General features: G+C 44.5%; 8 protein-coding genes across 8 annotated transcripts; 3 read left to right on the top strand and 5 right to left on the bottom strand.

The window, feature by feature from the left end:
- The first annotated feature begins 23 nt into the window (after positions 1-23).
- V1508DRAFT_414970 (uncharacterized protein) lies at positions 24-1,468 on the top strand. Its single transcript, XM_066940005.1, has 3 exons — positions 24-565; positions 626-1,386; positions 1,451-1,468. Exons 1-2 carry the CDS (start codon positions 162-164, stop codon positions 1,167-1,169), a joined length of 948 nt encoding a protein of 315 aa, XP_066796683.1. The 5' UTR covers positions 24-161; the 3' UTR covers positions 1,170-1,386; positions 1,451-1,468.
- On the bottom strand, positions 1,184-4,276 carry V1508DRAFT_414971 (P-loop containing nucleoside triphosphate hydrolase protein). The gene is made up of 5 exons (XM_066940006.1): positions 4,169-4,276; positions 3,402-4,106; positions 2,220-3,348; positions 1,605-2,169; positions 1,184-1,552 (listed from the first exon to the last, which is right to left on the bottom strand). Exons 2-5 carry the CDS (start codon positions 4,102-4,104, stop codon positions 1,394-1,396), a joined length of 2,556 nt encoding a protein of 851 aa, XP_066796684.1. The 5' UTR covers positions 4,105-4,106; positions 4,169-4,276; the 3' UTR covers positions 1,184-1,393.
- Positions 4,277-4,406: 130 nt separating this feature from the next.
- V1508DRAFT_414975 (uncharacterized protein) lies at positions 4,407-5,391 on the top strand. The gene has a single exon (XM_066940007.1). The coding sequence runs from the start codon at positions 4,513-4,515 to the stop codon at positions 5,206-5,208; it is 696 nt and encodes a 231-aa protein (XP_066796685.1). The 5' UTR covers positions 4,407-4,512; the 3' UTR covers positions 5,209-5,391.
- On the bottom strand, positions 5,301-6,402 carry V1508DRAFT_71455 (P-loop containing nucleoside triphosphate hydrolase protein). Its single transcript, XM_066943026.1, has 5 exons — positions 6,215-6,402; positions 6,088-6,123; positions 5,968-6,039; positions 5,702-5,904; positions 5,301-5,644 (listed from the first exon to the last, which is right to left on the bottom strand). Exons 1-5 carry the CDS (start codon positions 6,225-6,227, stop codon positions 5,393-5,395), a joined length of 576 nt encoding a protein of 191 aa, XP_066796686.1. The 5' UTR covers positions 6,228-6,402; the 3' UTR covers positions 5,301-5,392.
- V1508DRAFT_368694 (P-loop containing nucleoside triphosphate hydrolase protein) lies at positions 6,393-8,715 on the bottom strand. The gene is made up of 6 exons (XM_066937415.1): positions 8,366-8,715; positions 8,180-8,195; positions 8,062-8,114; positions 7,646-8,004; positions 6,994-7,582; positions 6,393-6,929 (listed from the first exon to the last, which is right to left on the bottom strand). The coding sequence occupies exons 1-6, from the start codon at positions 8,472-8,474 to the stop codon at positions 6,865-6,867; spliced, it is 1,191 nt and encodes a 396-aa protein (XP_066796687.1). The 5' UTR covers positions 8,475-8,715; the 3' UTR covers positions 6,393-6,864.
- Positions 8,716-9,240: 525 nt separating this feature from the next.
- On the bottom strand, positions 9,241-9,626 carry V1508DRAFT_396685 (uncharacterized protein; the record flags this gene model as incomplete). The annotated part of the gene is made up of 3 exons (XM_066938112.1): positions 9,241-9,345; positions 9,407-9,519; positions 9,578-9,626. 3 exons carry the CDS (start codon positions 9,624-9,626, stop codon positions 9,241-9,243), a joined length of 267 nt encoding a protein of 88 aa, XP_066796688.1.
- A 266-nt stretch (positions 9,627-9,892) lies between these two features.
- On the top strand, positions 9,893-11,789 carry V1508DRAFT_461097 (uncharacterized protein). The gene is made up of 7 exons (XM_066942792.1): positions 9,893-9,962; positions 10,021-10,394; positions 10,448-10,527; positions 10,576-10,793; positions 10,858-11,081; positions 11,135-11,243; positions 11,296-11,789. The coding sequence occupies exons 1-7, from the start codon at positions 9,947-9,949 to the stop codon at positions 11,529-11,531; spliced, it is 1,257 nt and encodes a 418-aa protein (XP_066796689.1). The 5' UTR covers positions 9,893-9,946; the 3' UTR covers positions 11,532-11,789.
- V1508DRAFT_455080 (S-adenosyl-L-methionine-dependent methyltransferase) lies at positions 11,545-13,098 on the bottom strand. Its single transcript, XM_066942605.1, has 3 exons — positions 12,234-13,098; positions 12,049-12,186; positions 11,545-11,992 (listed from the first exon to the last, which is right to left on the bottom strand). Exons 1-3 carry the CDS (start codon positions 12,798-12,800, stop codon positions 11,759-11,761), a joined length of 939 nt encoding a protein of 312 aa, XP_066796690.1. The 5' UTR covers positions 12,801-13,098; the 3' UTR covers positions 11,545-11,758.
- Between the last annotated feature and the right edge of the window lie 48 nt (positions 13,099-13,146).

The following is a 13,146-nucleotide window of genomic DNA, read 5'->3' on the forward strand; positions in this document are numbered from 1 at the left end:
TAGGATCGTTGCGAAAGCCGGAAAACCCACGCCGCACACACCTCAGAAAGTTACGGCTTTGAGCTAACTTACGTCATCTTCGAGCATAGCTCGACTCCAGCTGCTAGCTCGTTTGTACTCTTTGACTCCGAACCGCAGCATTCTCGCTCACTCTTGTCAGCATGGAAAAGTTCTCGCAGTGGCGCGACAAGGGTACAGGCATTGCACCTTTTTTGCCCCATCCGTCCTCGACTTTCGCGAGCACGGCCCTCGTATCATCGCCTGTACCAGTCCGCCTTGCTAATGTCGTCCTCGGAGTTATCTCGTCCATTGTGAAGATCCCACTCGCGATGGCCCTGGGAACTCTGCATTTCGGCATCATATCACCTATTGTTCCTTCTTATCCTGTACGCAGAGTGTCTGCGCGATTACTCCTTACCATTCTCGGCGTATGGTATTGGAATATTGGCATCGACGGTGCGCGGCGATCTGTTTCTCGGAAAAATCCATCGAACCCCCCAAAGGCGGGTGATATAATTATCTCCAACTTCCTGTCACCGTTGGATGCTTTGGTCTATTCTGTTGTGTATGTCACTGGCGCGTCTTTGTCTTTGTATACCACAGACGAAACTAACTTTTACTATAGAGTCGACCCCATTTTCGTCATTCCCACGTACACCGGTGAAATCATGGTGTATACCCTTCTCGGTGCAATCTTGTCAGCCTTGGATTTACCTGTTGCCGCATCATCGTCCACGCCACCAACGTTGGCTGAAATTCAAGCCAAAGCTCTGGCATCACAGAAAGTGATTGTTGTCTTCAACGAAGCCACACCGACTAACGGTCGTGCGTTGCTTCCTCCTGCAATCGACCAGATTCCCGACGGCGCCAACTATATTGGAAGCAAATGCCGAATTTTCCCATCCCTAATCAAATACTCCCCACCAGACATCACGACTCCAATTCCACCTAGGTCGCTCCTGCATTACCTTTGCCGAGTAGTGTGCCGATGGAAGGCGTGGAGTGTTAGAGTTCGCATTGCGGAACCACTAGATGTATCTAGCAAAAACGTTATCATTAGTGCGTTCGATGAGATATGTCGCATCGGCAGAATAAAGCGTGTAGGAGAGGATTTGCGTGCCAGCAGTAAGCTTGATTTCGTCAAGGCTTGGAAGAAGGGCAGATCGTGACGACTTGGAATTTTCTATACTACAGATACTACATGACGATTTTGTATAACAATATGTAAATACTTTGTTGACGGCTATACATGGCCAACGAGCACGATACGAATTACACAACCGATATACATTGTTTACCAATAGAATTTCGAAAAGGATATAATCACCACTAATAACAGATTACCAACCAATAGTCATCAAAATTTACTAGCCACATTTACATGAAGTACGTCCTACTTTCTCCTAGCTGTGCCAATTTGAGTGTTGTTGACTTTCGTCGCAAATCGAAGTGAATTCAGAGTTTCGGCAATGTGTTGCTTAAGTGGTGAAATATTCACAAACATAAGCGTCTTTGAATTACCTCCGAGTGAGTATTGCAGCAGATAGGTCAACTAGCCCGATTTAGCATCCAATAATCATAGACCAAAATCACAAATAGCTTACCTTAGAATTTCGGTACGGGATGTGGTTACCATCTTTTGCTGATCCTAAAGCGGTGATGACATCTCGCAAGCAGCTCAAGCTTTTGTTGATCGAAACAGTCTCCTTCAATCGGTCACCTGTACTTTGCGAGTGCGATAGGCGTTCTGAGCCGGCTAGATCAATCAAGTTCAACGTTCCTTCCCTCTTCTCCTGCGTAGTCACATTCACACCATGCAACGTTAGAATAAAAACGCTGTGTGATCGCGACGACCTCTCATTCGCCTTTGTAGCCGCCACAGACCTGTTTCCCGAAGCAGTCTTCAGCATCTTGGCAACGCTCTCCTGCGAGTCCAACGATATCACGGTCAAGTCTGGCACCATGATTTTACCATCCTTAGGGTCATTTCTAATTTCTAATTTCTTCTTATCAAATTCATCTGCACACACAAGAAGATCGTTAATGGTCTCGTTGTAAATCTCTAGAAACTGGCCCTGGACAGTGTATGTCCACCCTTTTTCCTGAAGGTTCGTCGCCGTAGTAAAGATCTGGTCAACAGCTCTTGTAATCATGCCATCTTCGGAAGCCCTATTAGAGGTTAGTCGAACCACTATAATGGGCTTCATCATTCCACTTGCATCGTATAGGTTTTCCCAGATCCGGTTTGACCATAGCAGAAGATGCACACATTATATCCATCCAACGCACTCTGGACGAGTTGAGAAATCTCGCTGAAAATCTCTTGATTCTTGGAACGTGGACCAAACACTTTATCGAATGCAAAAACGTGAGTCTTAGTTGTGACTGTGCCCATGGCCATACCCAGGGCACTCTCGTTACTTGGGCCAGTCAATTCAATTTCACGACCTTCAATCGAGCCATCCGGATATTTGATGTCAGCCACATCCGACACTTCGTTCTTATGCGGAGGTCGCACCCGGCAGAATACTCGAATATTGCCTTTCAGCTCTTGAACTTGATTGTGCAGTATCCGCCGAAGTGTTTCTTCTTTCACTAACTTCTCTCTAATTTCCATTTCTGATTCGCAAGCCTGTACAATGCACTGTTGCATCTCAGAGATTTTCACGTCCCTGTTCCTTAGCTCTACTTCGAGAGCTTGTATTTTCATATGCAGTGTCCTGCTAGAAGATTCCATGCTGATGGAGGACGCTGCTTGTTCGTCTATGGTCTTTCTAAGTAGAGCGCTGCGATGGTGCTCTTCGTCTAACTCCGCCTGAATATCGCGAAGTTGATTCTGAGCAGCCATTAAGTCCTCTTTCAATTTGGCAATGACAACCTGAGAAGTCTGACGCTCCTGATCTACAGCCATCTTTAAACGATTGATATCTATTTGTAATGACTGCTGTTGATTTTCGTATTCCTTCTTCAGATCTGTCTCGGCGAGTTTTAATTGGTGTAACAGCTGGCACTTCTCCTCCTCATTTTGAGACTTGATTCTATTTATGTCCTCCACAAACTGTGCATTTCGCTCTTCCAGTTGGCGACGATAATCAGCATCTGCAAACTCTAACGCCGACTTATGCTGTCGTAGAATATCATATTCATTGTTCCTTGTTAGCCGCTCTTGTTCATCTAGCTTTAACTTTAAAGATCGCTCCAGATCTTCCCTCTCAATTCTCGACCGCCTCTTCTCATCTTCCAAATCACTGTTTAGTTCTCTGACTTTTTGTTGCAATTCATTAGCAGCATCCTGGAGTTTTCGCTGCTGCAAATCGGATCCAGCCCGTTCTGTTTCATATGCAACGACTTTCGACTTGTTAGCCTACCTGCTATGCTCTCTAAAATGAACGACTAGTTACCTTTCGCTTGAAGTTCGTCAATCTTAGAGCCGGATAGTGCCTTTTGCGAGTCCATAAGAGTCAACAGCTCCTCAAATCTCAGTTCCATATTTTCGAGTCGACCCTTGACATCCCATGGCGGATTACCAACGTTGGTATTGACGGAGAGTATACGCCTACCTCCGCAGATGTCTTCTTCTTGCGCGCTGTTCGGCCGGGCTGTCGTGGCCTGACCAACACTGCCCGTGCGGCGATGAATAGAACTCGCCGACATCGGCCTCACTGATGCCTTTCCAGTCGTGGTGGTTGTGGCGGGAGCTGTCATCGCTTGCTTCCGGGATGATGCTGTTGTCGTTCGGGAACCAGACAGAATTTTCTTCTCCATCGTCTGATCTAAACCCGGTTTTCTAGCAGCATTTAAAGTATACGTAGGATTATTATAGCTGCTTAAGCTAGACTTCATACTAGCAGAATGATGCATGACTGACGATGTAGCCCGCATTTTTGGCGGGGCCATGTTTGTGAACTCGGGCCGCAAATCACCTAGCACTTCTCCGCCGGTAGAGAAATGCCGCTTGCTTAAAGGCGACAGCTGTACTGTTTGCGGAGGTTTAAAAGCAGCCTGAGGTATTCGCGACACAGATGGTGTAATTGGGACGGGGATATTGGATTGCAAGCTTGTTGCGGCGAACCCGCAATCTGGCGGTAAGTTCTCTGCATCCATTGCTATATTAATGTTAGCTATCCGAAGCGCAGAGAAGAAAAAGTGTATGCCCAATGTATAGTACCAAGAATATCACAAAACGACAGAGCTGAGTTAAAGATTGCTTCTATACGTCCCGGAAGCAGCCTGGGTCGATAGAGACGAGAGCTCGCCGTAACAGTAAACACTGTTGCGATGGCAGCGATGTCAGTAAACAAACAAAACTTTAATCCTTCATTATGTCGCACGCGCCGCACAATTGGTATCAGTGAGCTTAAACGATATTACCCGGACGCAAAGGCTAACAGCGGCAACTTGGGACACTAGAGATGACTTCCATGTTTCTGTCTATCGGTTCGCCAAATATAACACATTACTCTCCCTACTTTGTCTTGCAGTTCCTGGTGTGAGTTACCTATTGCATTCTAGATGATTGTATTGCGATATTACGCAAGATTTGGTGGGCAGGGGACCTCCGTCAGACGGAGCCTAACTCTGAACACATCTACATCTCAGTCGTGGCTGAGAGAGTTTCGCAAATCTTCACGTATGTACAACGAAGATTCGAAAAGTGAGAAAATAGAGCCGTCGTATTACTCTTTATTTCCACAGACTTTAAAGTCTGGGCCACCACCAAATGGGCCATTCGCAGTCGACATAAGGAAGCTTCGAAATGAATTTCTGAAGTTGCAGTCTAGGACTCATCCCGATCTGGCACGAACAGACGCAGATAAATCGCAGTATGAATCTGCCTCATCGCAACTGAATAAAGCGTACTCAACACTTGCATCGCCATTGAGTAGAGCGCTCTATTTGCTGGAATCTGTGGGCATGGGTGTGGAGGAGGACGCCGCAAGGAAGATGCCACAGGATCCGGAGCTACTGATGGAAGTGTATGAGCTTCTAGAAGAAATTGAGAATTGCCAATCCGAAGAGGAAGCTGCCGATTTGAGTTCAAGTATAGAGGCCCGTATAGGTATCGCAGAGAAGGAAGTAGAGGAATCTTTCGATACTCATGATCTCGAGAGAGCAAAGAATTCGACGGTCACGTTAAAGTATTGGGTCAATATTAGGGAAGCATTGAAGGAGTGGGAACCTGGTAAACCATTCCGTATGGTCCATTGATGGCAAATGTAGATAAATATTTTAGTATTTTGGGTATGCAGTCATCCACTGGTATTAACTGTTCGAAGATAACCCGTTCTCCACAAAAATTTCTATTTCCTATAATATCAAGTCTATTTCAGACAACGTTATGGTAGTTATACATTCTGCCCACAATAGCAACAATCCATTGCAACTCAAAACATCACGGTTCTTCAAAGATAAAACCTATGAGATCTTTATATGCCTTCTCCAAGTCGTCGTTGACAATGATCTTGTCGTGGGCGCCGGTCTCCGCAAATGCCATTTCCTTCTCGGCCTGATCCATTCTCTTCTTCACACTCTCTAAACTTTCGGTGCCGCGCCCTTCCAATCGAGCACGCAAGATCTCGAGACTGGGTGGCGCAAGGAAGAGATATCGAGCATTAAGGGTGGTTTTCTTCACGGAGATTACTCCCTATGGACATACATCGATTAATACCTCTCTATAGAATTTCTGCAATGCCAGACGTACCTGCATATCAATATCCAAAATACAAGTCTTTCCCTTAGTACCAACGTCCTCGACAGACTTAATCGATGTACCGTAGCAATTACCAGAAAACTCGGCATGCTCCAAGAAAGCTTTCTCCACTATGAGCTTCTCAAAGCTTGGCTTGTCTACAAAGTGATATGCAATTCCGTTCTCCTCGCCAGGTCTAGGCTTTCTCGTTGTATCTATAAAGAATGGATTGACGTCAACTATGTACGTCCGTTGCTTTCAAGTCCATGAATACTCACGCGAAACGGAGAAGCCAAAGCTATCGGGGTATTCCGCAAACAGGCGTTTCAACAGCGTCGACTTGCCAGTACCTGTCATCGTCAGCATACATAACGGCCTAATAATACATAAACACATACCAGATGGTCCGGAAATAACAATTGGTCTCAGAGAAGCTTTAAATGAGTAAATTAGCTTAAGAAATTCTCCTCGCAGAGCCTTCTGGACTCATCCTCTCATGAGAAAGACAGATGAAGACAAGTATACCTTTGGAGACCATTATTGTCGAAAAAAAACGGGAGCTCTGGCAGAGGACACTTGCGACTGGCAAAAGAATTTTAAATGAGAAATTGTGTATACTGCAAACTATGAAATCTCGCCAGCGGCAACTCGATATATGATGTGGCTGCAGCAGTTCCAGAGCGAACGACAAGGCAGCCGTGCGGCTCAACGAGGAACTAGAGCTTTTGAAGACACACTACAATTCATTAGAATTGTGACACTAGTCCAACAGAACACCAAAATTGTCGACTTGGAAAACCTGTTGCATGCTGCACCTACAAACATACAAGTACTCTTGCCACGTCCTTCTCAATATGGAGAGCCCTACTTCATGTAATAACATGCCAGTAAACGATGCGACGGGAAGTATATTGTATAAGCATATATTTTGCAACATTTTCCAACAAAACCCGGCAATCTTATGTGTCTGATATAATCTATAACTACAAAGTAACACACGCCAAGAAATAAGCTCGATTAGTTCATATTGTTCATTATCACAGTCATCACTAATTTTGACTACCGCGAACGGCCTCTCCATCCCAGACTGACATACAAACAAACTAACAAATGAAAGAAAGGAAATAAATGACAAATTCAAAGCGATAATTAGTCAACTATCCGTAATTTTACAGTTATATGAGATCGGCAACATTCATTGGCATTTCCTCGATCTGAGTGCTGTAGAACTGCTCAATATCTATAGCATTACAGGGTTTAGCAATCCTTCGTGAAGTGTCCAACCTCATGTAGCTGCAACTTACCTCTCATGATCTTAACATCCTCGTTGGTGACAAAATTGATGGCCACACCCTTTCGACCGAATCTACCACCACGGCCAATTCTGTGGATATAGTTCTCCTTGTTGACAGGTAAATCATAATTGATGACCAAGGACACTTGCTGAACATCAATACCTCGCGCAAGCAAGTCAGTGGTGATAAGGACACGAGAGGACCCGGATCGGAATTCCTTCATGATGATATCACGCTGAGCTTGGTCCATATCTCCATGCATAGCAGAGACAGTGAAATCTCTCGCAGTAAGCTTATCGGTAAGCCAGTCAACCTTTCTTCTAGTGTTGCAGAAAATCACAGCCTGTGTGATAGTAACGGTCTCGTACAAATCGGTGAGAGTATCCAGCTTCCATTCCTCCTTCTCGACGGCAATGTAGAACTGTCGAATACCTTCTAGGGTCAATTCATCCTTCTTCACCAAAATTCTGACAGGGTCACGCATAAACTTGGTGGTGACGTCGAGAACTTCCTTCGGCATGGTAGCAGAAAGAAGAACAACCTGAGTGGAAGGAGGAAGTAACTGAAAGATATCGTAAATCTGATCTTTAAAACCATGCTGACATTCTTGTTAGAATCCAGTTACCGTACGTATGGAATGAGCTTCTCAGTCATGACTTACAGAAAGCATCTCGTCAGCCTCATCAAGGACAAAGATTTTGACATTATCAGTTCGAAGTGCACGGCGTTGAATCATGTCCTGTACACGACCAGGCGTTCCGACAACGATCTGAACACCCTCTTGAAGTATACGCACATCGTCTCGGATGGCAGTACCGCCAATGCAAGCGTGGCAAGTAACGTTAGTGTAGTCACCGATAGCAACAACTACCTTCTGGATCTGTTGAGCAAGCTCACGAGTGGGAGCGAGGATAAGGGCCTGGCACTGTTTGATGTTCGGATCGATTTTCTGCAACACGGAAATCGAGAAAGTTGCCGTCTTACCAGTTCCAGACTGGGCCTGAGCAAGGACATCACGGCCTAAATTCTCTTAGGGACCTTCATCCGAAGTTTACTTTACTACTATATAATACTAACCCTTGATAACAGGCATAATTGCACGTTGCTGAATGGATGAGGGATGCTCGAAACTGCATTGACCTTAGTTCCGTCGACGGTTGCTAATATCGAAACATAGCCGCATCATAGTACATACCCATATGCGAAGATACCTTATACGGTAGTTAGTGACAAATTCCCATAGTAGATTTACAAACTAGAGCAATCCCATATAGAACAAGCCAATATAGAGTAATGACCGAACACCAACATTATACGCCACCTTTCAATCATCGATCCAATCCCAAGGAGATGTTCAGCAAACATAAAGCTATCAATTTACCTCTAAGCAATTCGGCGTTCAAATCCATATCATCGAAAGAGTCAACGACCTCATCATAGTTGGACTCGATCTGATCTCCGTCGATATCGGTAAGTTGCTGGTCAGCCATGCTGGGCAAAAAATTCAAGTTATTAGCGACTTAAAACAAAGTAAAAGAATATCTATACACCACTGGTATATAAGTATTCTGCGGTGCAATTGACGGTAGTGTGAGAAATTGATTTCAGTACTTGAAATCGATGGATGTGAAGAGAAAAAAATTTCGGCGACCGTATCTGTTTGCTCAAGGAGGTGTTGGAACACAACGTGGATTTCATGTAGGGTTATAAGTGTCGTGCATCTGGCCACATTGGACTTCGGGTAACCAAGGAGTTATCGACGTCATTATCGAAAAGCAGCTCAATTCGATTATCGTGAAGTGCGATTATAGAATCGTCATAAAAGTACTTTAGTTATCTTGTTTCATGAGTTATATATGAAGAAACGATTCTGGTAGCACTCTGGCGTCCAGAGAGTATGTGTTAATACATTCGGACTATGTTTATTGAGCATTTTAGACCAACGCACCTACAGAATATAGTGGTCAGGTCGACTAATTCCTAATGGAAATCCGAGCAATAAAAGCATTGTTACCAAAGTGTTTCATCCCCCGGTTGGGAATTTGTATGAAACCAGGCGTGACGTTCTAAAATGATATAGCACTCCGACGTCATTGAAATTGAATGACATAGTCTACAAAACTCCGTTCTTATATACATATCCAAAACAATATCTAAAACGACGCTCCTACACCTCACCTATCGTGAAGCTGTCCCAATTATGATTGCCTGCCCGTAATGTTACTGCAGCTCCGGCCGTCATTACAGTGAAACCATCTATTCAATTTGGTTGAGGGCGATTAATCCTCTCTGGGGCCGTCTTGGTGGAACACGGTTATTCTTCCGCAGAATTTCCTCACGAATCTCCTCGAGCCTAGCTCTCTGCGTGTGTACTTGTTAGGACCACTAATCCTGTAGTAGATAAATCAGGAAGCCTACATACCTCTCGTTTGTGATCCAGGCACTCAACAAAGTCAGCCAATATAGTCTGACATGCTGATCGTTCGATGGCTCCGCTCTTGAATTCGCTCTCGCACTGCGCCAAGTCTACCCACACTGTTGTAGATATACACTATTAGCAATACATACATACAATTACTCAGCTAAGACTCACGATTATAGCATCGACTTTTGCCACCAGTGAGTCCGAATCCAGATGACATGACTAAAATCGTGCGAAAGTAATGAGGCAATAGATGCTAGCACAATGAATGCAACTTGATGCTAATGCTAACGTGATTATGGGTTGAAGAGGAAAATAGTCGGCTGCCATTGGACAGTCTTGCTGAACGCCAAACCCGAACCTGAACTCAAATTCTAGACAGTGTAATAATTAACCCTAATCCCATAATCAGCAGCGGTCTGAATTATACGCTCTCTAGTATATTGCATGAGTATAATGATTGCTTAGAAAAGTTCGCCGTCAAATCTCGCCGAAAGAACCACGGGAGACATCACTATTGTGCACAATTTACAAGTCAGCATGGTCGGTATAACAGGTATGTATATTCAATTTATTCTGCTTATTTAAATAGCCAATTCTCTCTTTTGACACAGGAACGAATAATATTCCGCTGGGCGCGAGACGGCGTGGAATGCCTGATGCATTTGTGCCACCACCACCACTTCCTCCAGCTACTCAAAAGCCACCACCTCCTCCTTCTTCAGGTTACGCCATTCCACCTCCACCACCGCTGCCTTCTGACGCAGTCCCACCGCCGCCACCGCCTCCAGATCATTTGGAGCCACCACCGCCGCCACCCCCGCCAAGTGCGTCTGAGGAGAAGCGTGGTCGGTCAACGACAAGAGACAATGATGGTCCGAGAAAGCGCAAGCGCAATCGTTGGGCTGGCGCTGAAGAGAATCATGTCGCTAATTTGATCAATATGCCAACCAGTATAACTGGAAATATGACCCCTGAACAGGTTGAGGTAAGCATCTTTATGTATGATTTAGTGTAGGCGCGGAATAGTAACCCTTGTAGGCCTATGTATTGAATCTGCGGATCGAAGAGATTTCTCAAAAATTACGAATCAATGACGTGGTGCCAAAAGACGGTGAACGGTAAGGCCATAGGATAGTAAATAGGTCTGATGTGCTCATTTGTTATAGATCTCCTTCCCCCCCGCCACAATATGACAGCAATGGCAAGCGTATCAATACGAGAGAATTTCGTTACAGGAAGAAGCTTGAAGATGAGCGCCACAAGCTTGTTGAAAAGGCGATGAGAACAATTCCTGATTTCCGACCACCGGCAGATTACAGAAGACCTCTCAAGACGCAGGAAAAGGTCTTCGTTCCTGTTAACGACTATCCTGAAATTAACTTTAGTAAGTCCTAATACTTTTCCTTTGGAGGTCATAGTGTATGGCATGATTCTAATATAAAAACTAGTTGGCCAATTAATTGGACCGAGAGGCAACACACTGAAGAAAATGGAGCAAGAATCAGGGGCGAAGATCGCCATTCGTGGCAAAGGTTCGGTCAAAGAAGGCAAAGGTCGATCTGATGCAGCTTATCAATCGAATTTGGAGGAAGATCTCCATTGTTTGATTATTGCTGATACGGAAGAAAAAGTGCAAAAGGCCATTAAGCTTGTTAACAAAGTTATCGAATCGGTGCGTATCCATCTTTAAGCGTTGCAGAAGAAGCACTGCTAACTATTCGATAGGCTGCCTCTATTCCAGAAGGCGAGAACGAGTTAAAGCGCAATCAACTGCGAGAGTTGGCTGCATTGAACGGCACTTTGAGAGACGACGAAAATCAGGCTTGCCAGAACTGTAAGACAGTTTTCTAGCATTTCTCTTCACTATACTAACATTCCTTTTGTAGGTGGTGAGCTGGGCCATAGGAAGTACGATTGCCCGCATCAGCGAAATTACACGGCGAATATCATTTGCAGAATCTGCGGAAATGCTGGCCATTTCGCTCGTGATTGTCGCGAGCGTGCACCACCAGGGCCACCAAGACAATCGCCATACCAGGCTTTGCCGTTCTATCTTCCTGAAGCATCGGCCCAGCAACAGCCGCCTAAGCCGAGTGCGCCGCCACCATGGGCCCGTACTTGATACAACTGGTACTGCACATTGTATTTTAGCTTTTGTGAATAGTTTTAAGTGTACACATATGAAATGAAACATTAGTTATGTGCATAAGAAGCCGGAAGTGGAAGACTGCTGGTATGGATTTTTGCACTAACAATTTCGAAAAAAAATTATGGGTACAGCAAATACAAAATTACGTTGTCATATGTCGACCAAACAATTCTCCCAAACTCCAGAATGCTAATATCCTTTTAAGCAAAATGAATTCCGACTTGATGAAACGCATATAACAATTTTAAGAAATCGGCTTCATCGCACTTTCCAGCGCGCTCGTTGGTCATCTCCGTTTCCTCCAAGACTCTGTCGATTAATATACCGATATTGACGGAATCGTCCATCATAATGTCATTCTGAGAGCAATAGGTACGATAGTTCTTCTCCAAAATGTCTGTCACAGCGGTTGACTTGAATCCTGCCGAGATAGTCTACTCTCACTACGTAAGCATTCCTGTCCTCAGACAATTTCGATTGATTCACTTACTCTATTCTTTCGGACAAAGCATATTCTAAGTAGACCATCCCATTCATGAAAATCAACTGGTGGCCTAGGATTCTTTGGCTCTATCCGGACAACAGATGATTCTACCTGGGGTGGCGGTCTGAAATTATTCTTTCCGACCTAAGATGCTTTAGAAACGTTTTGTTGAAAATCGCCATTATGCTTACCTTCATGATATGAGTAACTGTAGACCACATTTGTACATTAACGCTCAGACGACAATATAATGGGTCGCCTGGCCTGGCAACAAGTCGCATAGCAAATTCTCTCTGGAACATGAGAATTGACACTCGCGGCGGCCGCGGAAGGTTCAATAGCTTGAACACCAGAGGAGAAGAGATCTGATATGGAGTATTGCTGATGCATATATCAAAATATGGCAAATCTGCTTTTATCACGTCTCCAAGTATGATTTCCAATTTCTTCTGTTCCGGCTTTCCTTGCACACGTTTCGTAACTTCCGCAGCCATTCGCGGATCCATCTCTACAGCAATAACTTTCCTAGCCTTTTCCAAAATCTTGACTGTCAGATTGCCCGTACCCGGACCCACTTCAAGAACAACATCTGCCGACTTAATATCTGCCTTATCAACAATTCCTTTAGCAACTAGTGGGTTTTTAAGCATGTGCTGACCGAGTCCGGTGTTCATCTTAAAAATATTCAATCTTTCAACTGGAGCGCTGTTGGCCGCTGCCAATGCATTGTTGCGTTTCATGGACGTGATCTTACCCATTTTAGAGACAAATAAAAGTACCAGTACTGAAAAGATTAATCCTTTTTAGTAATGTAAGAGGCAGCGGAGAATATCAGTCTATGCATGGATCGATGGGGATGCAACCAAATTTTCAACTTTTTAACAAGGCGTTTGTGAGTTTTCTAATCACAAGCTAGTCACAGAGTCCAACTAGTACTAATCTCTTATAGCCAGCGCTACGAAGCTTTGTCGGCACAATATTTGAATTTCGCATAAGAGTAGATACCTTCAGCACTAAGTTACAGTGTAGTTACTGCAAGTGAGCTGTTTGTAAATGTGCTCGTAGAGCTCCTAGGTGAGTTGCAAATCTCCCAAGTCACAATGC

Source organism: Lipomyces doorenjongii (genome assembly GCF_038497915.1).
Source record: "Lipomyces doorenjongii strain NRRL Y-27504 unplaced genomic scaffold V1508scaffold_16, whole genome shotgun sequence".
Classification (NCBI taxonomy): Eukaryota; Fungi; Ascomycota; class Lipomycetes; order Lipomycetales; family Lipomycetaceae; genus Lipomyces; species Lipomyces doorenjongii.